At 42.1% G+C, this 27,587-nt stretch overlaps 2 protein-coding genes and 1 long non-coding RNA gene across 3 annotated transcripts in view; all 3 read right to left on the bottom strand.

Moving 5' to 3' along the window:
• LOC134624293 (NACHT, LRR and PYD domains-containing protein 12-like) overlaps positions 1-27,587 on the bottom strand; it is a 521,298-nt gene that overhangs the window by 197,225 nt on the left and 296,486 nt on the right. The window lies entirely within an intron of this gene.
• LOC135932687 (NACHT, LRR and PYD domains-containing protein 14-like) lies at positions 23-21,598 on the bottom strand. The gene is made up of 7 exons (XM_065470272.1): positions 21,526-21,598; positions 18,057-18,258; positions 16,099-17,899; positions 14,514-14,687; positions 3,556-3,729; positions 1,455-1,504; positions 23-1,306 (listed from the first exon to the last, which is right to left on the bottom strand). Exons 1-7 carry the CDS (start codon positions 21,526-21,528, stop codon positions 780-782), a joined length of 2,931 nt encoding a protein of 976 aa, XP_065326344.1. The 5' UTR covers positions 21,529-21,598; the 3' UTR covers positions 23-779.
• LOC134624304 (uncharacterized) lies at positions 23,933-25,048 on the bottom strand. Its single transcript, XR_010093505.1, has 3 exons — positions 24,992-25,048; positions 24,075-24,195; positions 23,933-23,990 (listed from the first exon to the last, which is right to left on the bottom strand). It is a non-coding gene; the product is annotated as an uncharacterized LOC134624304 (long non-coding RNA).

Raw genomic sequence — 27,587 nt, 5'->3', positions numbered from 1 at the left:
TGTGTGACGTTGCTTTCTTGTGTTTCTTTCTTGGTTAGAGTTCCTCACAAATGTCCAGATTATTCTTCTAATGAGGCGCCGACCATGTTTTCAGTTCTTTGGAAGAAAACATCGCCCTTTGCCATCCTTACTTTTCTTTGACTTCTTCAAATGCAGCTGAACTCCAGCTGGTATTTGATTGGACTTTGCAGCTGTTTCTGGTCATCAGTTCATTCCTGCAAACCTCTGAACCTGAACAACAATGATGCTGCATTGCTGGCTGATCCCAAAAGGTTGATTCTGTTCATCTGGACGTTTTCACGTTTGCTCACTGATCAGGTGACTTCTTCAGTCTCAGCTGACTGCAGCTTTACAACCTTACAAACAGCACATTTGCACAATGACTGAAACCAGCAGCACCTGATATATATGATACTAATATAATACATATACATATATAATCCATACTAATGATGAAGGAACTGAGCTCACAGTCCATTGTTCATTCAGTGAACTACTCAGTTTATTTTGGGCCTCAGAAATGCTCACTCTGTTTGTACATCACTGTCAGCAATAGACTCATTCTGCTGTGGACAGGAACACATGTGACATCACTTCCTGTTTGTTTGTGACTGAAGAGGAAGAAGTTTACAAGGAATCATTTAGAAGAGTTTCAAACATCAACTGATTGAATCCATTAATGTGAAAACGTGTTTGTGAGTGAAAGAGACAGACATGTACAGACTGAACTATCTGTTCAACAGTCAGAGTGTTTCTCTAACAGGAGACACTCTTTACACTCAGCACAGGGACACTGAGGCACGAGACCAGACATTAAACCCAGGATAAAGAGTTTGAGTGAATGTGGTGTTGAAGGTGTGGAGGTGGATCAGAGTGTCAGAGGAGACTCTGTAGAAGGACAGAGTGCCAGCAGGACAGTCCACATACACTGCTGCTCTGTTAGAGACAGAGGAGGAGGAGGAGGAGGAGGAGATGGATGTTTGTCTGTTATTGTGCCAGACAGAATGAGGACCATTGTAATCACACTCCAGACTCCAGGACTGATGATTGTGTCCAAACGCACTGCCTCCTTTCCTTCTGATGCTTCTGTAACTCACTGATATAAAAACGTTTCCTCTCCACTCGACCTCCCAGTAACAGCGACCAGTCAGACCATTTCTACACAGCAGCTGAGTATAAACATCAAATCTGTCTGGATGATCAGGATATGACTGAACCTCCTCCACACGTGTCACCTTCCTGTTGTTGTCAGACAGTTGGAGCTTTGTGTTCACTGTGTTTGTGTCGATTGTGAGTTGACAGGAATCTGATGGAGAGAACAAACACAATCCAGCTGCAGTTATTGATCCATCATCTGTTCATTGATTGACACTTTGATGATGACTCCTGACATGATGAAGATGGTTGAATGTGTGCTGCTTTGTTTTCATGAATCCCATTAAAAACACACTTACACTTCCTCAGACCACCTGGTCTCAACCATCGGACTCCAGCAGGCTCCACCCTGAAAGGAGGAGGAGGGGTCAGAGCAGCACAGTCAGCATGCACACATGGACATTACATGGCTCTCATACACACACTGTTACACACTGAGCTCAAAGCTCGGCTCCACTGTTTTATTCAAAGAAATCTACATTTATTTATCAGCACATTTAAAACAGCTTGAGCCAAAGTGCTGCACAGAGTAGAGATAAAATAGGAAACATACACAGTAATTACTATAAAGACTCGTCAGAATTGAAAGCTACAGAGTACAAATGTGTTTCCAACCGGGTTTTAAAAATGTCGAGTGTTGGTGACGACCTGATGTGAAGGGCGACTGTTCCAGAGTTTGGCTGCAGCGATCGATAAAGCTCACCTCTGTTTTTACGTCTAGTTCTGGTCAGAAGCTGCTTGTCTGTAGACCTGAGGGCTCGACTTGGATTATTTTTGTTAAAGAGAGATAAGATGGAGCCAATCCACTCAGAGATTTAAAGACAAACAACAAGATCTGGAAGTGGATTCTACGACGTACTGGTAACCAGTGGAAAAAGCTGGAAAAAGCTGGTGATGGGTCACAGAGCCACTGCTGGAACCAGACAATTCATGAGGGAGAGAACTGTGACAGCGCCGTTCCTTCACTTGACCTCAGTCGCTCTCGTCTGCTCCCTCGTAACACTGCTCTTTATGAGGTTACATGAATATGCATAAGTTCATTAACATATGACGTCTTACACAGGTATGAACAAAGAGTACCAGTCTGTGCATAGTGTAGGTATGTGTGTGTGTGTGTGTGTGTGTGTGTGTGTGTGTGTGTGTGTGTGTGTGTGTGTTCCAGATGTGACCCTGTGACCCCAAAGCTGGTGCTAAGAGTCCAGCGGTCCCCCTAACAAAGGGCTCTTATACTTAAGCAGACACAGAGTAGGTGTCCTCCTATACCATAAATCAGTAAGAGAAGGTACGACCTCTCTCATGACCCCAAGTTGTGCGTGCATGCCAGAGCACTCTGGAAGGCACACAGAGTCTTTACAGACTACTAAGGATCAAACCTCTATCATTATGCAATCGATTATCAAACTCTAAGCATATATGAGTAAATTTTTCTAACCATATAAAACAATCAACAATATAAACCTTACAGCTGGTTTTAATAACAGAATTTATTTGTTTCTCAAATGAGAAAGAGCTATCGAGAAACACTCCTAAATCTTTAGTTCTGAACTTTTCCAGTGGGCCAAAGTCAACATTATTCAATAATGCTAATTCTTTTCTTTTTCTACCATTAGTGGCTAATTCTAATTAGGGGTGAATAATTATTACCAGCTAATGCTAATATCGTTTTCTCTTTTCTTATAACAACTTGAGCAGCTAATGATAATTTGATGTGAATTAGCATTATATTAATGAGGAGTTAATGCTAAGTAGGCTGCCATTAGCAGCTAATGCTAATACTGTTTTCCTTTGCTTTCTACAACTTGAGCAGCTATTGCTAAGTAGGCCACTTTGCTCTGCTAAGGATTTGTGTGACCATGATGGAAACTCTGATAAGCTAATGCTGCTAAGCTAATGCTGTTTATGGGCCTTGTTAGAATCAATATTTCATTCTCATTCTCTTGTTTGAGAACAATAATAGAAAAATGTAAACTTGAGAACAAATTTATTGTGAATTCAGCTGTGAATGTAGAGTTTGTCATTATTTAAGCTTCCATTTCCAAATGTTAGCTGTCTGCCTCTTTGTAAACACACAGACTGAAATGATTCACATCCTTGTTTCATCCTTCTGTCACTGTGGACATACAGCATGGGAAACATACACATGGCTGACACTTTATTAGGTACACAGTGGCATCTATCTCAGGTACACCTGTGACCTAAATGATCCTGCAAACAGACTCCTTGGAGACCCCCTACATAAATATCCATGTACTATCCAGCTAGACTAGTGTGTCTGTCCCTGAAAATATTCCTGCATGTGTGATTGTTTATGTGTCACCTGCAGGAAACAAACAGGAAGTGACTGAAGGACACAGGAAATGTTTCCAGCTCTTCCTCCTCTATCAGACATTCTCTCCATACCTGAGAGTGTCCAGTCTCCAGCCTGGATCCTTCAGTCCAGCCGACAGCAGCTTCATTCCTGAGTCTCCTGGATGATTGTAGCTCAGGTCCAGCTCTCTCAGATGGGAGGGGTTGGAGCTCAGAGCTGAGGCCAGAGAAGTACAGCCTTCCTCTGTGATCAGACAGCCTGACAGACTGCAGACACACAAAACAACAATCCATCTGTTATCATCTCTATAGCAGCATAACTAAGGGATGGTTCAGGGTCACCTGATCCAGCTCTAACTATAAGCTTTATCAAAAAGGAAAGTTTGAAGCTGATCTTCAAAGTAGAGAGGGTGTCTGTCTCCTGAACTCAAACTAGGAGCTGCTTCCACACCAAATCCAACATAGCCAGGCTGTCTTTGCTGCTTGACAAAACCTCAAATCCCAGTCAGAGATGATGAGCATCATCACAGCGATGATCATTTCTCTGTTAACCCAGGCTTTCTGCTTCAGGATCTGTGCACGCTCACAGAACAGATGAACTGGTGCCAGAGATCATAAAGAACATCAAACAGACAAATTCAACACTTTTAATGGAAATATGAGATTAATGCTGCAGACAATCATGAACCTGCTGAATTCATGAGCATCAAGAATGCAGCGAGTGGTAAAATAAAGATTTGACCTCAGTGTTTCTGTCTATTCCTAACATATTCCTAACATGATAGCTGCACTTTAGAGATCTAAAACTGGAACTGACACATATTTAAACACTGAGTGTTACTCTGGAAACATGGGAAACATGGAGATCACATCAGTTTGTGACCAAAGTCTAATTATTAGTGCAAGTTAACCTGTTATTATCTCGTTAACTCATTAATTGATTAACACAACAATTATTTTATTGCACATTAACAGTTTTAAAAATCATGATTATTGTGAAAGTGCTCACTGGCTCTGAAAATAAAAGCTATGGGTCACAGGCAATGTTCCCTCTAATTTTTCATGTGTCTGAGCGAATACACAAACTCCCTGAGCGACCCCTTGGACCACTGTGAGCGACATTAGAAGTGTGCACTGTGGTCACGCCAGCATCGAATTCATCCAAGTTACATGGTTTATTAAAATCAAATCAAATTACAGCATTTACATTTATGTTAGAGTACTTTAATTAACTAATTTAGCCCACTTACAATGAAAATGTAAAAAAAATCTAGTCATTGACCTGTGTAGTATGTTAAGACTATTGGAAGTAAAAATAACTTGAACTCCAATTTCGAAAACACAACTTTCTTTCTTTTTTTTCTTTTCTTTATAAAGCTCTGACTTTTATTATGAGTATGAGTCTGTGGTCTGGGAGAGAGTCCTGTAACTCTGTCTGCAAAATATAGTATATAATGACCAATGTTGGGCAATTAAGTTTTTGCAGCTATTTTTTAAATGCAGCAGAGGCGTTTCTTAAATAAACATTTCAAACTACTTACAGAACAATCAGGTGTTCTGTATCAAATCTGATGCCACACAAATTATTTGTGCCACTCCAAAAAATAATTTCTGTCCACTATGAGATAAAGGAGAACAACAGCCTGATACCTGCAGGCCTGACAACAGGAGATGTATCACTCCTGTAACATTCAGCAGTCGCCTGATTGCTCTGACACACAACAAAACTATTGACTACACTACACACTAACTACACAAGATTTGCGCTAAACGTCGCAAATCTCTCACATCTCAAAACACTGCCGTCACTCCTAAAACTTCCCCCCGTTTCTTAACAACTAGATGCCACGTTGCCATATCATTTTTTGATTGGTCGAGATGGTACTTTTTTGGACGAATAGGAAAGGGGGAGCGGGGGGTTTGGTTTTTGCTCACAGGTGGAGAGCGCTTTCAAGCCTTTTTTCTTATAAAATGCCGTTTTTTCACCGTTTCTTGCCGCAGTAAATATAAACAATGATAGTATTCAGGAAGAAAACCAAACATTGCATTTTTTTTTAATCATAACTCTGGTTTTACGTGGCCTATCAACACAATTTAAAAACTGGTATAAAGTCCACACTTTTCCCATCAATTGTTCCGTCTGTCCTGCTCACATCTCCAATGGTTGTACACGTTGTCATTAACGTGGCCTCACTTCACATCAGCCACGCCGCTTTGCTAGCTAAAACACCGGTGTCGGCACATCAGGACGCTGTCATAGCCTGTCAACCACGTTGATTAGCTGCGTATATACGAATGTGAATTGCATTATTGGCTGGACTATGGGATAAGGTGGCATCGTTCTAATCCCATACGGGAGCAGCCAGTCACAAAACAGAATTGTTAAAGTATTAATTTTAATTTCAATTCAGGTTCGATTTTTTTTTTTTTTTGTGCGCAACACAGATTTTCTGTGCTCAGAGACCGTGCCAGCAGTGCGCAATTGCGCACGTGCGCAGCTTAGAGGGAACATTGGTCACAGGTGGGATGTTGACACGTGCTGGCTTGAAATGGGCGTCATTAGGCATCTCAACCAATGAGAGCATTGAGGGTGGGCCTAATACTACTGCAGCGCTCACATGACCTGGGACAGAAAGAAAGGGGCGGGGACAGAAACATGGAGACAGGTACAGATCTTTGACATGTTCATTTTAAACTGTTCCAGAGGGCAGTGTTGATACAACTAAAGTTATTTGGAAGTAAAGTTGAGTTTTTTATCGTTGGAGTACTTCAAGTCTGAAGTATCACTTAAATGCATTACACGCTATTGATGGCAGCAAACAAACCACCCAAACAAACAGAGGTGGGAGGCTTGGGCAGACTACGTTGGATCAGTTTGTGGGAGGAGTCTAGATAAACTAAAGAAAGACAAGCTAACAAACACCATAGTGAAGTGAGTAGCTACAAACTGCAGGCCGATTAGTGTTGTTGAAGAAGTCGGTCTGAGGAACGTTCTTAGGATCAACAAATGACGGCATGTATGAGGCTCAAGACGCACCATCACAAGAAGAACACATGACCTTGTGGGCCACTTTAAACACAGTCCAGCAAACGCTGCAGAATTAGAACAGCAACAAAGTGAATGTGGACAAAAGAAAGAGTCACTGATACAAGACAGTCCAACCAGATGGACTTCACTCTGGACATGATTCAAAAGGATCAGCAGAAACGAGCAGCCGCTCAGCGACGCCCCCTACACACAACACCAAGGTTGCCATGGCAACTACAGCTGACAAGGACAGAGTGCAGAGGTTGGAAACACAGCTGGAAGTCTGCAGGTATATTTAACATGATGTATTTCTCAGTGTCCTGTCTGTGTGTGAGAGACAAACAGCCTCTGTATGTGTGTGTAAATACAGCATGAATATGTAGAGGACATGTTTGTGTATATAAGTAAATGAATGCTCTACGTTATTGAAGCTTTGATTCTTGTTTCTGTTGCAGGTCTGTGACTGAACTTCTGGGAGGAGAAAAGTTGGTTTCATGCTCTGTGATTCTGTGTTTTGTCATCTCTCTCAGGTGATGGAGAGCTCAGACGATGACCCCGCCTATGTGGTCAAATTCAAGTCTGTATTCAGAACAGACCTGGAGACACACAAACAAAATGCCAACACTGTATATGTGAAAACTGCTGCTGCACTGGAGCCAGATTCACGGAGCTCAAGTGATCTGATCAGATCTGAGAAGCTGAAGTTTGGGCCTCAGTCACCAACTTACTGAAGGAACAGAGGCTTGTTGGAGGGAAATCTGTGTACAGTTCCAGCCACACTCAAGTACATCTTTGTTGGTTGTAGGACCAGCCTTACTGAGGGCAGATACACATGGAGACACAACCAGGTTCTCAGGTGTCTAGCCGAGAAAGTTGAGTGCAAAAGAAAATCCATCAACGCTCAAATCTTTCAAGAACCAAGAGGAGAGTCAGTTTTCATCAGCATTTGTCCGGGAAGGAGACAAGCCGAGGACAAGCCCCTCAAACCCAGACCTGGGTCCGCTAAAGGCCGCCAGGGATTGGCAGATGCAGGTGGACTTGGATCTGAGGCAGAAGACAGAGGAAGATCAAGGTACGCCAGGTGGAAGTGGGGTGCAGGGGCTTTGTTGCCAGTGCAACAGCGAAGCTGCTTAGAGAGATCGGGATCAGAGGACAGACGCAACGGCAGGCTATAAGAGAATGTAAGGGAATGAGGTGTTATTTTTCTGCCATTTATATTATTTCATTTTACTGTTTCTAGTTTCATTATTTTGTTATTGCTATTGCATCATAATCATATAACAAGCATTTGCATTGACGCATTTATTAATAGTGATATTGCATTTAGATGTTTAAACATATTGGCACCCAATTAAGCTTTTATTACAGGTGCAGTTATAACCACTTTAAACTGTTGAGTTGAATCTATAACCCGAAATGCTTTTGAATCTAGAATCTTAAATGTTTATATGCAGACTGCAGTGTGAAAGAGTAACTCTGTGCCAAAATAAGACAGGAAGTTACATGTTTTTGAAGTTACATGCTTTGCAGGAAGTGAAACCAAAACCAGAGTCTGAGTGAAAGTTATTCTGAGGAGCAGTTTCGATGATGCTATTATCTTTTATACTTTTATATTTTTTGATTAAGCTTTTAGTAGAGGTTCTTGATTAAAACATTTATTCAGTAGAGTACACATACATAGTTTCGGTTCGGTTATTACATACACGAGAGCGGCTTCTGTCTCTCTGTCTGGTGAGAGGTCAGGAGCTAGTCGGCAGGTGAAATAGGGTGCGATTGTGGTTAGCACATAGACACACACGTAACCACACACACACACACACACACTTAGTTAGAGGGAATCATTTATAGGTGAAAGTTTAATCATGTTTTGCTTGTGGCTGAAAATTGTGCCTGCGTACGTGACAGTTTCTTCCAGACGATAAGCGAGCGTCCAGCAGTGACAGGAAGCACCTGGCTTCGAGGCGAAGAGAATGATCTCTTTAAACTGTGTCATTGTGGTTTTGATTTGACGTACGCATGTATTGTGTTTATCTGACGCAAGAGGGGGCGTTCTAATACCCCGATGTATAAAACTGTGTTCTGAAGTTTTGGAGATGAGATCTGATGCTGTCTGGGTACAGATCTCCCACGCTGCGTGTGTTTCATTAAAATCTTCGATGACTCCACCTGACAGGGTCAGTGTGTTATTCCGATCTCCACCATCTCTCTCTCCTCAAAATGAACCTTAACAAGAACTAGCTAACACTGCTGAGAGGACCAGTCACTGGCTATGGCTAAAAAGGGCTGACATCACTTGGGCAGCTAAGGCAGTCAGCTAACCACGAGAGAAAAGAAATCTTCCATTCTTCTCCCCTCTGCTCTTCTTCCCTTTTCTGGGAGGCAGTGGGGAGGTAGAGCGAACAGCCCGATTCAGCGGAAGGTGTGGGAAGCCAGACCAGACTCTCCCCTTCCGGCTCTCCTCTCTCCTATCTTGTCCCTTTTGTCGTACTTGTCTCTATCACCTTTTCTATCCCTTTGAAGAAATGAGGCTCCATAAATGCTAAAGTGGTAAGTATTATTTCTCAGTTGCAGTGAATGGAAAATAAACTGTAGGAAACTAAACAGAAGAAGAAGGGAAATAACAATTTAACATAAACCAGTGACACACTCAGGGGCCTGATCAACCCTGGCAGGGGTGTCTAGTGTGAATGGGTGAATGACTGAATGTAGTGTAAAGCGCTTTGGGGTCCTATGGACTAGAAAAGCGCTATACAAATGCAGGCCATTTACCATTTACACCCAAAGAGCCATTTGGACCCGGTTTCCACGCAAAAGAAAACACTGGGAGCCGCAAATACTTTTTGACATCTAAAATGAAGATAACACTGTATATATTGTTTTATCTTTATGCTTTGTGTGAACAACTAAGGTGTGCTGCTTATGAAATCCATGAAGTGCATCAGAGAAAATTAAATTATATTTATGTAATCAACACATTTTGAACTCTTAAAGAAATATAACAAAAGCAAAGACACCAACCTGAACTAAAATGATCCATGTAGCAAACAAAAACTGTTGTCAACCGCCTCCCTTATATCACCTTTGGGCTGTTGGAGCCTTGACCTGACTCTTAAAAAATAATTGGAAAAAAGCACTATGCTGCTGAAAAATGGATATTTGCAAAATTCTGCCTAAATATGTATTTTACCTGGTTAATGCGTGCGGCGGGGCGTGGTTTGCAGCGCTGCTGCAGGGGAGGAGGACGCACCTGAGCGGCACCCGCGATCACGCCTCGCTGCCTTAACGTCTGCGCTATCTGTGCTGTTGTGTTGTTGGTGGTGTATGTCGGACTGTGAGCTGAAAAGCTACAGCCGGCTGTATGCGTACAGCATCTGTGTGTGAAAAGTGCTCAATATAGAGATGCTCAAAAGCATGCTCATGGAAACATCGTCGGGTCTGCCGTGATTTGTTTACAATGGGACTTCTGCTCCTGAACCTCTGTGCACAGAGTCCGCAAATCGGGGCTGTACGAAGTCAGTTTACGCAGGACTGTAAGCTGTCATCTGTCAGGAGTGAACGGTGTTTGTCTTTAACATAGTTCACGGTGGAGAACAGCTGCTGACACAATAATAAGTCTCGATAAATGCACGGCGTTTCGGCAGGTATACCGGCTTCCGCGAGTGTGACTCTTATTTTGAGCGATGAAAAAATAATAGAATATAATTTTATTTTTATATTTCAATATCACAATAATCTTCCATTTTAGAACTACGAGTTAAAAAGAACTAACATAAATAAAATACACTTCAGCTAAATACTTCTAATTTATTTGCCCAAACCACGCGGAGCCGCACTATAAGGACTAAAGAGCCGCAGGTTGCCGACCCCTGGTCTAGAGGGTGTCTAGTGATAATGGCCGAAACACCTGATGAATCCAAGGTCCACTACTGACGATGTGTCCCAAATTTAAAATGATAATCTAGATCGATCTCTAATCCCTAAACCTAACCAAGGAAGGAAAATGGCAGATTAGCCTGGGTAAAAGACCGAAAGTTGAGGCACACAACGATGTGTGCTGCTGGCAAAGTTTCTGGGCTTTCCTCATAACAGCCATCCCTCAAGAGTCTCTCCATCTAAAGCAATGCATTATCAGGGACTGTAACATCTAGTCCTTTTAAGTGAATCAGTACAAACACACACTTCACACACTCTAAGTCCCTGCACAGTAAATGAGCTGATGAGCGTTTGTGCTGCTACCTGATAACAGAAAAATAGTTCTGCTGGTTCCTGTTCTGAAAACACACATTTATAAATGTTCACTTGCTGCTGATCAAAGGTGCCTGTTATAATGTTATGTTGGTGGCTCCGGACTCTGAGGGGAACTTTGTAAAAAAATAGATCAAATGTTAACGTCCTGGCAGAGGCAAAGAACTTTGATTTGATATTTGATTTGATTAGATTCATGTTTCAGCTCAGAGTGACAGGTTGACTGTAAGTGACAGGAGCAAACATATTGGCAGAGTGGGGAAAACCCCTTCATAATGAAAATGATTTTAATCTTTTATACATGATTGCATTTGTGCTTATTAAAGGAGCTGTGGCTCCTGGTCAAGTGAGGGTCAGAAATTCTTGGCAGACGTTATGATCAGCCAATACATGGTGAGGATGACAGGGGCTCTGAAAGGAATTGCAATGCACCTGCTTACATGACATATGTCTCAAGTTATTTGATCATCCTTTATTACTTAGATTCTTTAGAGTTAAGTTTTAAGTTTTAAGAGTTAAGTTCATATTTTTAGAAGCATCATTTGAGTGTGACATTTAGTCTAGAAATTACACATATAGTTTCAGCTGTGTACGTGCTGTGGGTATGAGGTACAGAAGGGGTCATGACACCATACACAGAGCACACACACACACACACACATACACCCACATACAAACACAGTAGTGGAATCATTTTAGTAGGTTAGAAGTTGAGATGTGTTTTTGCTGTAACCACAAGTGTGCCGAGGCTGTCAGTTGAAACAGGAATACGCTAAATAGGTCATCAAGATAAGTGCGAGCTTGTAGGAACAACTTCTGGGTTCGAGCCGAAGACGCGATGTTCTTTAAGACTGTGTCAAAAGTTAACTGAACAGTTGTGGTTTTGAGTTGACGTATGCTGTATTGAATCTGCCTGGCAACAGGAAGGGGGGGCTGTACCATTTCACCCCTATAAAGCCTTTGTCTTCTTATTGTCAGATAGTTCAATGCTGAATCTGCTCAGTGTTGAACTCCATGCATGTAACAAATAAATCTTCGTCTAATTGCACCCGGCAGGATCAGTGGTCATTATTTTGGTCTTCCTCCTCAATTTCTGAACCCTTAACAGTACACAATACACTACTTTTGAATTGATGATTGAATGTTGCTGTAACAAAGCCATTAATGGTGATTCAAAGTGCTCATGGTTGCCCAGCACTACAAATGATTGCACAAGTGTGACTGATCCACTTTCTAATGTGTGTGTAGCCCACACTGTGTGTCACTGTGTCACAGGTGAGTCTGTGTATCCAGGTTCTATGAGGAGAACAGGATATAGTGACTGAGTCCAGCAGCTTAAAGTCTGACTCCATCCTCCATTTAAATAACTCACACCAACAACTGAATAGCTTTGCCTTTGTGTAGCTGACACTTCATTTTAATGTCCTTCTATTCTGGTTCATCTGGTTTCAGTTTCTATAAGCACACAGGTTTCATCAGTGACTCTATGACCTCAGTAATCTTTGCTGGGCCTTAATGCTCTGAACAAAGCTTCACATCACAAGACTAAATAGAAATGAATCAGTCTTTCATTTCTCACTGCTGTTTGACTTCAGCTCTCAATGTCCCACCGTAACCCATGGAAAGAATTACTGTCCATCCAGGCTCCTGAACATGAAGCTGATGAAGGTGGAGTATTGTGAGGGCTGATGGAGATGATGATGAGGAATCCAGGAGCAGTGGATGAAAGGCAGCATCACCATGAAGGATCAGTGTGAGAATACATCATCGTCCACAAAGAAAACCAGTCTGAGTGTCTGACGCTCTTGTTAGAAAGACGCAGTCGCAGCTTGTGGCTGCAGTTAGCTGGTTTGCTAGTTAGCTGGTCTGCTAGTTAGCTGGGAGCTAACTCACTAGATCATTTGATGCTAAACTGTCTAAACTGTGTGAGCAGCTTTCGTGGCTGCTCTGTGTTACCCTCAGCCTCTCTTTAACTCAGTTTTTCCTCCTTACAAACTAGAATACCTTCTTTTTTAGCTTCTCCACACCCAAGCTGTGGCTAAGCTACCAGCATGCAGGCTCGGTGTGTCTCACCCAACAATTACACTCGTCACCCAGACGAACACCACTCCACAAGTTCACAACTAGGAGGCACTAAAAGACCACATACAGTGAGATTATCACTAAATGTCTGCTGTGTCTGACGGTGACTTGGATTTTTCCTAACTGGCTACATAAACACGATTAGCTACAGTTCTATCTTTGTAAAAGAGACTCAGCAGCAGATTAGAACCAAACAGAAACATTTCTACTTTTTCTGCAACACCAGCTGAATGTATGGAGCCTAAACTCCAGTGACAATGAGACACATACAGTGTGACTGCTGTGACGTTACAGCTGGGCCTCATTCACTGACATTAGTCAGATATGACTGAATCTATATCACACTTAAAGCTTTCTGTGAATGAAAGAATCAGTGAAAACGAGGCACTTCAGTTGATTTTAAACACAAACTCTGAACATAACCTGATCCAGACCAGGTTATAGGTTCAGCATCAGTAACCATGGTGATGTAGCCAGGTAAACACCGAGCTAGGACAGAGACAGACAAACATTTATGCTCACAATCACTCCAGTTAACCCAGCATGCATGTTTTTGGACTGTGGGAGGAAGCAGAGAACCTGAAGAGAACCCACACAGGTCACACTATCACCCTTATTTAGACATTAATAATAAATTAATTGATAACGTGATAAATTAGGGGCGACCGTGGCTCAGGTGGTTGGGAAGGGCACCTGTAACCGGAAGGTCGCCGGTTCGATTCCCCGGCCTCTCTGTCCTGTCGTTGTGTCCTTGGGCAAGACACTTTACCCTACCGCCTACTGGTGTTGGCCAGAGGGGCCGATGGCGCGATATGGCAGCCTCGCTTCTGTCAGTCTGCCCCAGGGCAGCTGTAGCTACAACCGTAGCTTGCCTCCACCAGTGTGTGAATGTGAGAGTGAATGAATAATGGCATTGTAAAGCGCTTTGGGTGCCTTGAAAAGCGCTATATAAATCCAATGCATTATTATTATTATTATTATTAAATTATTTAATATTTTAAGGAAAACAAAAAAACAAGAAGTCTAAACTACAAAAAACACCAAACCTGCGACCGTGACATATTCAGTCTATTCAAATGTCCAGCATGCATATATGAAGAATGTAACACTGCAGTGAAATGGAGCCCTGCTGATGCAGACGCTCTTCTGGTCTCATACTGACCACCTGCTGAAACTAACAGGCTAACACTAGCATCACTGCATGTAGCCCCACTCTTCTCACAGCAACATACAGCTGTCATGGCTCGGCTTTTCACTGATTGGCTCATGTTAACTTGTAAAATATAAAGTCCCAGCAGTACTAGCTGTTTTATATGCTGTTTATAATAAGCTAAATGTGCTGATAATGTGCAAATAGAGCCTGAAGCAGCTAGCACTGTTAGCATCAACACCAAGCCCTGTTACATTTACACAGTGTTCGAGCAATGGCTCCAAACAGCTCTGTAAAAGCCTTCAGAATATAGGCAGGAATCGAACTGGAAGGTTTGGTCAATGAAGTGCTGCTGAAATAAAGCTTTTTGACTGAGAAAATCAGATTTGTCATTTAATTTCAAATGAAAAACAAGAAGTAAACAAAAATCCCTAATTACCCCAGAAACCGATTATTTACATTAAGACATTTTTATCAAGTTAATGTTTGTGCAGCAATATAAATCAGGTTTGAAATGATCAACAATAGAAAAATGTAAATGCTGACCTGAGAGTTTCTATTTTACAGTGTGGACTCTTCACTCCAGCAGACAGAAGCTTCACTCCTGAATCCTGCAGGTCAGAGTTACTCAGGTCCAGCTCTCTCAGACTAGAGGACTGGGAGCTGAGAACTGAGGACAGAGCATCACAGCCTCTCTCTGAGAGGCCAGGAACACTCAGCCTGAAAAACAAACACAAAATAAAAACATAATTTGAAAAATTGTTATTTGATAATAATGTTTGTGATTAATTTAAATTACTTCTTATGTTGAACCTGTACATCAAAGACAAATGTCAGTGTGCATTAATATTTATGGTTAACTAAAAAATGTTTTAGTTTTAAAAATGTTCCCTGTTTAAATATAAAGACCTGGAACTTGTTCATTGAAGGCAACGCTAAACAAAAACAAGTGATGAGCCCTCATTCTGTGAACAGGTGATGAGTGTGTAAGCATTCAGCAATGAGAGGGAAGGCTGGCTCACATCCTGGTGAGTGAGGGCTTGTCAAGATATGATCGAGAGATTCTGGAAGACTGAACCAGTGAACTTTTCATGGAAATTATTTCTACTAAAGCAGATATAGTGATTAGTCCTTCCATCAGTCGTCCACAAAGCAGTGAGATAAAGTATCAAGTCTCATTCTGCACAGTGTAAATGTCAGTGTCCTCTGGGTCCTCACTGATCATTGTATTCTGTCACAAACTGTCATGGTTCACAGACTGAATAAAGTCGGAAATCAAAGTGATGACATAGGAGAGATTGAAAAAAAAATCAAGCAAATAAATCTGTCAACAAGAAACGTGAAGAAACGCGATGAATCTGATTGAATCTGCCAGCAGCTGCAGATCCTGGGAACTGTACTGGTGAGGCTGATTGTAACATTTAGAAGTGAACTCATCTCCAGCTGAGCAATAAGACCAGAGGAGGAATGAGGGAGTTGATGATTATCACCTATGGCTCCATCACAGTCTTTGGACGTCTTCAGTCAGTGGAGAATGATGCTGCTCGGCTTTTAACCAGCACATGAAATAGACTGGACATTACTCCAGTTTAATCTCTTTACACTGGTAACCAGTTCATGTTAGAATTCATTTAAAATTTCAGTCCTTACTTTTAGAGCCCGGTGTGGTCAAGTCCCAGCCTATATTTCTGACCTTCTAGAACCCTACAGCTCTTCTCACAGTCTGAGATCTTCCAGTCAAAGGCTGTTTATGGTCCCACTAACTCATTTGTTCAGACTCTAGTATTCAAATTGGCCTTTAACTAGTTTTAGGAAATATGATGTTCAGTGTTTGCAGTTTGATGTGTTTTTATTGCCTGTTTCTATTGTAAAGCACTTTGTGTTTTTTCACCTGTGAAAGCTGCGGTATAAAGTTTACTTACAGGATGATTCTGGATATGACTTTGATAAAAACTGAAACCGACAAATATTTAAGACCCTCTGACATTTACTGCTGCTATCAAACATTAAATAAAACCTACTTTATTTAGTGCTGATGATCATTTAATTAAATATGTTTAAAATTTTAAGCAGCCATCACACATGACACTGTTTATGTTATAAATAAAAGACTGATTACAGATGTACTCACAGAGCTTTGTTGGAGGCTTTGACCACTGGCAGCAGCCTCAGAAGAGCCTCCTCTGAAGCAGAGTATTTCTTCAGGTCAAACACATCCAGATCTTTTTCTGATGACAGTAAGATGAAGACCAGAGCTGACCACTGAGCAGGAGACAGTTTACCTGTGGAGAGACGTCCTGATCTAGTGTACCATTGGATCTCCTCCACTAGAGAACGATCATTCAGTTCATTCAGACAGTGGAACAGATTGATGCTTTTCTCTGCAGACAGATTCTCACTGAGCTTCTCCTTGATGTACTGAACTGTTTCCTGATTGGTCTGAGAGCTACTTCCTGTCTGTGTCAGCAGACCTCGTAGGAGACTCTGATTGGTCTGCAGTGAAAGACCCAGGAGGAAGCGGAGGAACAAGTCCAGGTGTCCATTTGGACTCTGTAAGGCTTTGTCCACAGCACTCTGGTGAAAAGATTGTAGGTTTGGTTTGCTAATTAATTTAGACAACATCAAGGTTGTTTGTTTCTGTTCCATCAGATTGAGTCCAGAGTTGATGAAGGTCAGATGGACATGGAGAGCAGCCAGAAACTCCTGAACACTCAGATGGATGAAGCAGAACACCTTGTCCTGGTACAGTCCTCTCTCCTCTTTAAAGATCTGTGTGAACACTCCTGAGTACACTGAGGCTGCTCTGATATCGATGCCACACTCTGTCAGGTCTGATTCATAGAAGATCAGGTTTCCTTTCTGCAGCTGATCAAAAGCCAGTTTTCCCAGAGACTCAATCATCTTCCTGCTCTCTGGACTCCAGTGTGGATCTGTCTCAGCTCCTCCATCATACTTGACCTTCTTCACTTTGGCCTGAACCACCAGGAAGTGGATGTACATCTCAGTCAGGGTCTTGGGCAGCTGTCCTCCCTCTCTGGTTTCCAGCACATCCTCCAGAACTGTAGCAGTGATCCAGCAGAAGACTGGGATGTGGCACATGATGTGGAGGCTTCGTGATGTCTTGATGTGGGAGATGATCCTGCTGGCCTGCTTCTCATCTCTGAATCTCTTCCTGAAGTACTCCTCCTTCTGTGGGTCAGTGAACCCTCTGACCTCTGTCACCATGCCAACACACTGTGGAGGGATCTGATTGGCTGCTGCAGGCCGTGTGGTTATCCAGAGGCGAGCAGAGGGAAGCAGTTTCCCCCTGATGAGGTTTATCAGCAGCACATCCACTGAGGTGGACTTTCTAGGGTCAGTTAGGATTGTAGTTTTGTGGAAGTCCAGAGGAAGTCGACACTCATCCAGACCATCAAAGATGAACACAACCTGGAAGTCTTCAAAGCTGCAGATTCCTGCTTCTTTGGTTTCAGTAAAGAAGCGATGAACAAGTTCCACCAAGCTGAACTTTTCCTCTTTCAGCACATTCAGCTCTCTGAAAGTGAATGGAAATATGAACTGGATGTCCTGGTTGGCTTTGTCTTCAGCCCAGTCCAGGGTGTATTTCTGTGTTAAGACTGTTTTCCCAATGCCAGCCACTCCCTTTGTCAGCACTGTTCTGATTGGTTCATCTCCTCCAGGTAAAGCTTTAAAGATGTCTTCTTGTCTGATTGTTGTTTCTGGTCTGTCTGGTTTCCTGGATGCTGTTTCAATCTGTCTGACCTCATGTTCATCATTGACCTCTGCAGTCCCTCCCTCTGTGATGTAGAGCTCTGTGTACATCTGATTCAGAAGGGTTGGGTTTCCTGCTTTAGCGATGCCCTCAAACACACACTGGAACTTCTTCTTCAGGGAGGATTTAAGGTTACGATGACAAACTGCAGCTTGAAGTTCTGAACAATAATAATAATAAAAGTACAACTTCAACAATCATATTTTACAAAATGCTGATGACAGTTTCTGAGCCACTGAGAAATGACTGAACACACTGGTGTCATAAGTGTCTCATTTATCTAACAGCTTAAAACCTTAAGTAAGAAATCCTCTTACTGTTCTGCAGACGGTCAGCCAGCTCCTGCTGCTTCATTCTCCTCAGGAAGTCCACTGTGATCTTCACAAATGCCTCTCTGCTGCTCCTCTGCTCATCATCCTCCCTCTGAAACTTCAAGCATTTGGGCTTATTTGGATTCAGAGCCTTCTGGATCTTCTTCAGCTCGTTCTTCACAAAAGTGATGATGTTGTCCTCCAGCAGCTGGAACAGGATACTTTACGAATGAGCCACCACTCTGAACTTCAGTCTCCACAACAGCCACTTCTTTATGATCAAGGAGCATATCATCCACGATCTCCTCACCAATTGTAAGTCTGACTTTATCTGATTAACTGAGACTTTGTCCACAACTCCATTATCCCAAAACATTGATTCTGTTCATATGAATGCAGCGATTTCAGTGGGAGAAACATTTCACTGGTGTTCAGAGCTGAACTACCAACGGGTTGATGATCGAAGCCAGAAACTTGGAGATGTTTCAGGTGACGGAGTTGATTGTACAGACAACTGGTCTTAAAGGTTCACTCTGTTTACACATACAGATCAGTATTTAAGGTTTGACTCTCATCATCCACGGGAGCACAAACTGGGCGTCATCAGGACGCTACAACACAGAACAAACACCATCCCCACAGACACAGCAGCCAGGGAAGCAGAAGAACATCACATCAAGAAGGTCATGAGTAGGGCTGCTCAATTAATCGAATTTTAATCTAAATTACAATCTGAGCTTTCAACGATCATTAAAAATGACTCAGCCGATTATTAGCACCTCCCTCGTGCTTTACTCTCACGCTGCTCTGTGTGGTAAAACGAGCGCACCTCTCTGCGATTCGAACACGCATCACAACAATTAAGAGGACCCGAGGGAAGCTCGGAAAGCTAAGCATAAGTTATTTGGAGAGGATAATGGCTGCTGAAGAAAGAATGCCGTTGGTTGAAAAGAGAGGTAAAACGACTTCAGTGGTGTGGAAACATTATGGGTTTGCGGAGTCAGACGTGGATCGAGTAGACATAGTGTGTAAACTTTGCTACGGTGTCGTAGCTGCACCACAGAGCAACACTACAAATTTATTCAATCATTTGAAGACCGCTCACAAAGTGACAAACGATCAAACAATGAAGGAGCAGCAACTTTAGTTGACGTACCTCAATGTCAGTTTGATGCAATTGTGCATTGTGTGGCTACACAGCTTGCCTTGATGTTTGGCTATTTGTATGCATAAATATTGTGCAGTATTTTGAAGTTTGCTAAACATAGATGTTTACATTTTTTCATTTATTTTTTATATTGCAAACATTTGCACTGTTATCAGTATTTGCACACTATTTTATATTATTTTTTGACAATCTTTAAAGCCATTATTCAATACATTGTTAAATAAATATCATCAAATAATCGAGATCTCAATTTCAGTGAAAATAATCGTGATTATCATTTTTGCCATAATCGAGCAGCCCTAGTCCTGAGTAGTAATGAATGCTGGTTTGAGGGCGGAGTCAAGGAGGCCATTTACATGAAAAGGGAAAGACCATCTCTGAATGGAGGAGGGGCCTAAGGGTACATCTGTTACCATCTTACAATGCTGTGATTGCAGCCATTCCCCAACTCTCTGTGAATGGGACTCATGGCCATTGATCAGTGGTTGTTGATCAATGGTCCTGACAATATGCATACCAATGATCAATGAACTGACCTCACAGTCCATTGTTCTTTCAGTGCTGCTGGTTTCAGTCATTATACAAATGTCCTGTTTTTAAGGTTGGAAACCTGCAGTCAGCTGAGACTGAAGACGTCACCTGATGATGATGAAACGTTTCTCCCACTGAAAACGTCCAGATGAACAGAATCAACCTTTTTGGGATTTACTTACCTGGATGATTGAGCATCAAGACACAACTCTGTGACTTTTCTCAGTTGAATAAATCCTCTCCTCCAGGTTTGTTTACATCTACCAGCCCTGCGGCTCTGCCCAGGGACAATAATCTATGTGAGAGGTGGAAAGTCATACAGGTGTCTGCTCCTGCCTTCAGTTATTTTTATCTACTGTGTGTCAACTGGCTGAACCTACTCCAGCTGTCTACCATCCCCCTAAACTCAACAATGACTTAGTGATCTATCCATTCTCTGACCAAACACATCCTGCTGCAGGATCATAGCAGCCAATGATGATCCCACTCACTGTGAACAACACATTTGGACCTGATTTGCTGCTCTGGTTTACACGTGAACTTTGACTGCTGTCACCAACTTGAGAGGCTCTACAGTAAAACTGGACTTGTCTACAAACAGAAGTATAAAAATCATAAACTACATTACAAGGACAGCATTGCTCAATCAACTCTAATTACTATGGCCATGTTATCTCTTCTAATTAAGGCACAGACACTCAAACTTGCTGTTTTCAGCGAGAAGTCAAATGTCTGAATATGAGCTGGAAGCTGCTGAGAGTCCTCCTCCTTCCCATGGGGTTTACTTTCTCTACTACTTTCACTATAAACACGCCCCTTTCATGCACCTGCAGAGGGCCACCAGCAGATGGAGCTGTCTTAAACAAATCCACTTGGATAGTTAGCTGTAGATGATTTTCTCAGTATGATTGTAGGATTGTGAGTTGTTCTTTAGATTTATTTAAACTCTTATATTGTGCAAAAGTGTTGAGCGACCCATAATTTCTCTGTACTTTTCATAAGAGCAGCCAGACTTTCAGCTAGTTTTTCTTTTGCTCTGCAGGCTTTATGAAGGTGTGTCAAAGTTGTTCTTTGGCTGCTTTTTAAATCATTTTCAGTCCTCGTACAGGAACCTTCTTCAAGCTAAATCCAAGTGTGTTAGACCAGAGTTAACTTGATATGTGTGGGTGTGTAACTCTTAGAAGCTGATTGGCTGCTTTTTATGGGGGCTGGGTCTTTGGAAAGTGAACAAACCACAGTTTTAGTAACACACCATGAACTGCACACTTTAACAAACAACATGAGATTTTAACAGTAATGTAAAAATCCTGTGATTCATTGTTATTAAGCACAAACACATCTATGGCCCCGTTTCCATTAGTAGCTGCTCAGATCGACTCACCACAGGTCGCACGACTGGACTGGATACACTGGTTTCCATTACAGTTGAGGACCACCTAATGTGGTCGTCTCAATACAGCCCAGTGTCAACTCACATCATTAGTAAGTGCTAATGCTGCTAATTTCCATCATATCTGTCATTGACAAAGTTATTGTAGAAACAGTTATTCAGCTTCATTCCCACTGATCTCGACTACAAACTGTTTCACTTTGGTTTTTGTTTAAAGCCTCGATGTTTAAAACGTTTCCCTGTGATCACATTTGCACCGTCTGATTTCAAAGTTTGTTTCTTTTGGTCATTTAGTCCACAGAGTCCTTGGTGTTCTGAAAGGGACTTATAAACAAATGTATTATTATTAATATTAATAATAAAGTAGTTGTTGTACATGTACAGACCATAAATATGGAGTCCAGCTGTGTTTGATGCTGCTGGGCAGACTGAACACTGGGAACCTCTGAGCTCTGCTGGTCCACTCTGTGGAGCACACACACACACACACACACACACACACACACACACACACACGTAATATATGAATTTAGCCTCTAAAATCTGTGTTCAATCAGTGTTGCTGCTTTCCTGTGTCTGACCTCACGTATGTGCTTCTGAAAAGAACCGTTAACATTTCCCGTAAACACTTTTAAGCCTGTGAAAAATCCTTTTTAGAACAGTTTAAGCTGTTATATGTTGAACTCTTGGCTGACATCATATTAAATGCTGTGGATTCAGAATCTGATGTCACTCAAGTTTACATGTGTGAAGGCAGACGAGTCAGTACTTTTGGTAATACAGTGTAAAGTTGAATTTATTGATTGATTTCCATGAACAGCACTGTGGTTCAGTGTTGTCCTGATGGAGTAACAGCAGCCAGTATGATCCAGGCTTTAGCTGTTGGGTCTCTGTGTGACCTCTCAGACTGTTTAACAGATCAGACACAAAGAGAATCAGAGCAGCTCTTTAAAGACAAACATGAACCCACTCAGGTCACACTTTCCCCACAGATATGAGCATCACTGTCCTCAAACAGCAAATGACCAAGTCTAACATTTGGATCTTTTCTCTTTCATTGTTTTCTTTTTAAAAAGGATTTACCAGTGCTGTCAGAATGAACATGTAGGGTTAGGGTTAAGGGGTTAGGGGATTAATCTGTTATCATGATTAACCTGATAAAAATCTTTAACACAATTAACACATCTGGAGTGCAGAATGACTCAAAATCCCTGAAATGTTTCTATCAACGCACTTCGTGCAGTTTGTCCAAGTAGAGCTCCCTTTGCACACGTGCAGATGGGCAGTACATGTGTTAGTGACGGGCAGCTGAACCAATCAGTTCAATATGGAAGATGATAAACGCACACTGGCCTCTTGATGGAAAGTTTGAGTATTAAATAAATAACAAGACGGACCAGCCGACCAACATGAAGCATTCTGCACATTGTGAGAGAAAGAATTTTCTTTTCACCGAAGCACTTCCAGCTTAAAGTATCACAATAATGCAAAGCACTGATGACACAACTGCCAAGTGGACAAACTGCAGACCTGTTAATATTGTTAATAACAGAGTTGTGGTTCCTCGTGTCAAAGACTTGAAGAAGAGTGACAGAGTGTGTTAGACTGCTGCATGATCAGTGCCACCTCCACAGACTTGTGAAGAAAATGATTGTTTTACAGACGGGCTCAGATTCAGGATCAGCTGAGGAGTTTGTGCCGTTTGCTCATGAAATGAAATTTGATTAGTATACATTAAAAATGATATTTAATCGTGATTAATCCAAATTAATCCACAGTTACCCTGTGATGAATCTGATTAAACATTTTCATTGACAGAATTAATATAGATTATATATTAGTGTATGTAGGTTTGTTACAAAGTTGTATTTCATGGGAGAGAAGCTGAGTTAAAAGATCGAAGAAAAGTATTCAAATTACCTTTGAATTGAAGCATTTAACATTCTTTGTGTTTATTCTGCATTTACTTCATTATATGCTGTAAACGTCTGTTACAAGCTTAAATATAAAGTTGAAAAAATGTAATTGCAGCTATTGATCAAGTAATTGTGATTAATCACGATTAATGACAGAAAATTGTGTGATTAATTAGTCATTTTTTAATCTACTGAGAGCACCAGTGTTTACTCTTGTGCCTCCAACTGTTTTACGCCCTTTTGACACCTTCGTGGTCAAAAGTGTACACGCACAAAATCTACAATAAAATCCTCATGCAACAATAGGACAGACACACAATCCATTGATCTCTTTGTCTCAAACACACACACGTGTATTCAAAGCCTTGATTTGTTCATATTTCATTTGTTGTGTTTTTATCTGCAGCGTTTTCAGTGTTGGTGTATTTTACACCAAAAATGTTTCCATTGATGAATCAGATTGATATGAATGTGTTTCACACACATCCATACAAATCACTCCCTGGTGGTCACATGACTCTATAACATAACAGGAGTCATATGACAAGAGTTTCATGCTGTGGCCTAAAATGTCAAAATGGTTGAATGTGGTGGAGTAAAATGTGGAATATAAAGTACTTTTCTTCAATATGAAATGTTTGCTTGACAGGAGGTGGACGGACGCTCTGATCACTTCCTGTTTGCTGAAGTGGGTTTTCAGTTGTGTGCAAACCAAAGGCTTGTTTTTAAGACACAGTTTAAATGGGATTGAGGGAATGACGTGTTTGCACTGCAGTTTATATCCAACAACATCAAGCAGTTTAATCAAAGAGTTCATGTTACTAACAGCTCACGTCTCTGCAGCAGACACAGGCTGGACTTTAAATCCAATGGGATGATCTTTAGACCGGTCACTCTTTAAGGACACAGAGCTGGGTGGAGGTGCAGGTGGGTTCCTGTGAATAATGATGGAGCAGTGATGTGAGTGCTGAGCTGTGACATGGAGAAGAGTCATGGACAGTTAGAGATGGTCATCTCACCTCTGAGCTTTGGTCTGGCTCTCATGTTCCCCACACAGAGTGCTTTTAGAGGGAGGGACTCCCTCCTCTCTGTCCTCACACTGATCCATGCTGCTCACATCAGCTCACACACACTTTCTACCTTCACCTGCAGAGGAAACACAAATCATTCATGTGCACATCAACTGAAATCCTCCTTTCCATCATGTGTGCTGTCCAAATATCAGCTGCTTCTTTCCTGCTTCATCTCAGTGTCAGCTGAATGCAGTCAGACAGCAGTGTGAGGCAGAGGAAGCTGCCATCAGCTGCTCTACTATCAGTCCACTAGATGGAGCCATGAAGCACACACGATGCATTCACTGACACACACTGATTCACTGGTAATGAGAAGCTTCTTCCATTCAGTAATTCAGTGAGCTTCATCAACCACCAACTCTGCTGCTGCTCTCATTCGTGGACTCTGATCACAAACTAAAAGCAGCTTTTTAACTCGTGTCTTTAAGGGTTCTTAGCTTTAGCTTAGCGTTAGCATGCTGTGTCACTAGCTTAGCGTCAGAGCTCTGCAGGGGTCTCGTGTGTAAATATTAATCACAGTGACAGTAAACGAGGTAAAGGGCTGTGACGTCATCATGCTGCGTCCTCTGTGGACTGAGTGAACTCACAAAGTACAAACTACAAGTACACAAACACGAACGTAGCTCAGAGTGGCGGACACACTCGGCCTCGTTGGTCCAGCTGTGAGTCCGTTACCGTGAACTATGGAGCGGCAGATTTGTGCTGAACTAACAGCTGATGTTAGCCAGGAAAACATTACACACTTTAATGGAGAGACCGGAAATACAAACACAGTTTGTTGTGTGAAGAAATCAAACATGAGCTGAACAAACAGTAAAGTTCCTAAAGACAAACTGTTAAAGGAGGAAACAAAGCAAACTTACAGTTTCTTCACACACCAACAACAAGCTCCACTGCACCAAGTTCAGGAAGTGAAAGTAAACTTTGAGCCTAATGCGGCGTTTGAGGACACTCGGAAGCATCGAAACATTGTGTGCTGCGTTCAACTAAACCTCGGAAATTCCCAAACCTCTGGTAGGTCGTGATTTATTCCTGCTTGATATCCTGTTTGAAGCACAAACATCCGTCACATCTGTCATCACTTTGTTGTTCTTCTTCCTGCAGCGTTTGAATATTTCAGCACTAAACTGATGTTTCTTCAAAGCTCATTTCAACCTGTTGAAGTCATGAATGAAAGTGCAGACTGAGTGTAAGAGCCAAAGTGAATGTTTATGTTTTATTTGTTATGGTGGTGCAGGTGTTGTTCCTGCACCACAGGTGATTGCATGGGGGCGTGGTCACATGTTATTTACCTGATGCTGGCGTTCTCAACGGAGAAGTTGAGTCAGTGGGGTTTTGTGTGTTACACAATATTCAGACAATAATCACATTACCTTTCAGTCCCGTTATCAAATGATATAAGTTCATAGATGCGCTATTTGGTTTGAATGAAGCAAAAAGTTTGTTGTTTTTGTTTTGGAATAAATACACAAACACAAGTGGGGCTCAGTTTGGCTTATTGGAGACGAGTCACAGCTCAAACCAACTCAGCCGGCAGCAGCTTTATTTGTGGATGGAAGTCGCAACACTGAGAGTGGATCGCATGATGTTTAAGGTGTGTCATGTGACATGTTCAGTATTGTCACACTTCTAGATTGTCCCTGATATCATAACTGCTCAAACACTGATGATTATATTTGAAGAATTATTACTGATGGCAGCAAAGTTTGAATGGAGCTCTCTGTCCGTGCTGATTTGTCGCCCTCTGGAGGTCAACACACAAACTGCATGATGTCACTGTAACCACCACAGTGACAGGAAGTGTTTGTAAATGATGAAACACTGAAATGAGGCTAACGGCTGTCATTAGGCTCACTGATAGCAGTGCTGATGTGTTCATGTCAAACACTGGCTCAGGTCAGACTCCTTCATCCTTCTCTAGAGTGAGGCCGCCCTCAGACCCACAGGAGCTCTGACCTTTGACCTCCTGTACACAGCTGGCTTCATCAGCAGCTCGTTCTCTAAACTCCATTTACAACTCAAATATATTTCAGATTTCTGAGCTCTGCTTTGAATCTGTGCCAGCTGACATCACAAAATTCTCATGAGACTCGACACAAGAAATAATCCTGACTGACTTTATTTAAGACTCAGAACATGAGACAAAGTTCAGCCAGCAGCACTGAGACCTGATCCTGAACCCTGAAGCCCTACGACTCATTTCAGCACCACCTGAAAACAAAATCCTACATTTGTGAGCCGGTGTGAGAAAATCCAAGGACACAAACTGAGAATCCAGGCTGTGCACAAAAACAGCCATACAAGGACACATTTAAGGACAAGAGGACTTTGCAGCATCAGGTCTGTTAGCTGGGCTTCTTAAGACAACCAGAGATGTGGATCCGTCTCAGCAAGCAGCTTCTTCCTCTGTGGATGTCCACGAGCATCAGTCCAGCTGCTTTAGCCTAAGAGACCCAGCAGAAGGTGGAAGAGGAGGAGGATGGATCAGTGTCTGACACCCTGTGATATCGAATCCCAAGAGGACACAAAGCAAAAGAAAGTCAAGCGCTCCCTAAAATCAGCATCTGATCACAAGCCTGCACGGGCCAATCACAGCTGGAAGTTTCCTGGATGTGATCTGGATGAGCAGCACTATGTCAGAAAAATTGCACTTGGTGTCATTGAACATCAAGGAGAAAGGACGAGATTAACAATTGTGTGTGTTTGTCTGCACATGTGGGGTCCTCTGCAGAGACCATGTTGTGCAGTCTGACAGCAGTAGGGAGGAAAAACCTGCGAAACCTCTCGGTCACCCGTGCTCGGTGTAAATTCAATGATTCAAGCTGCAGTTGGTCGTCATCTTCATTAAAAAATAAATATGAATAAATGATAACAAAATAAATAAATAACTAACTGTAACAGAGACTGATGAAGATTGTAACAGAGTCCAACAGTCTGCAGAGGCCACCACAGTCCACCGTCTTCACATCACAATTTCAACATGTCTGTGACGTCTCCTTGCACTTGTACTCGTGCCTTGATGAACAAGTAGGTAGAGTTCAAATGTGGGTTTTCAGTGAGTTTATAAGTACAGTTTACTGTTACTGCTGCTGTTTGTGTTTTGTCAGGTTTGTTTCATGAATATTTGTCAGACAGAAGAAGGTGATATTCCAACGGAGCTGAAAAGCAGAGCCGTCGATGCCTTACATTTGAAGAGCAGAGCAGCAGAAGAAAAGCTCTGACCCCACTGTGAGATGGACACTGTGATTCATCACCTCCACCAGCAACACACTGACCTGCATTCATCCACAGATGACACTCAGGACTCTGGTTCCACAGCTGTTCTTGTTCACAGCTGCATCCAGTTAGAGAGGAAACTGTATAATGCAATGATGATGTTCCAGCGTCATGTTGTTGCTCCTCCTCCACATGCTTACCTGCCACAGTTTAACTCCGCCTCTCAGACAGTCATGTCACCTG

This window comes from Pelmatolapia mariae, linkage group LG3_W (assembly GCF_036321145.2).
Source record: "Pelmatolapia mariae isolate MD_Pm_ZW linkage group LG3_W, Pm_UMD_F_2, whole genome shotgun sequence".
NCBI lineage: Eukaryota > Metazoa > Chordata > Actinopteri > Cichliformes > Cichlidae > Pelmatolapia > Pelmatolapia mariae.
Note: the sequence above shows the minus strand (reverse complement) of the source record. Positions and strands in the feature narration are given on the sequence as shown.

Coding starts and splice junctions, on each gene's coding strand:
- LOC135932687 (XM_065470272.1), bottom strand. Junction 3,730..14,513: donor TGTAAAATAGAAACTCTCAG/GTCAGCATTTAC, acceptor GTGTGTCTGCAG/TCTGTCAGGCTGTCTGATCA. Junction 1,505..3,555: donor TGGAGACTGGACACTCTCAG/GTATGGAGAGAA, acceptor TCCTCCTTTCAG/GGTGGAGCCTGCTGGAGTCC.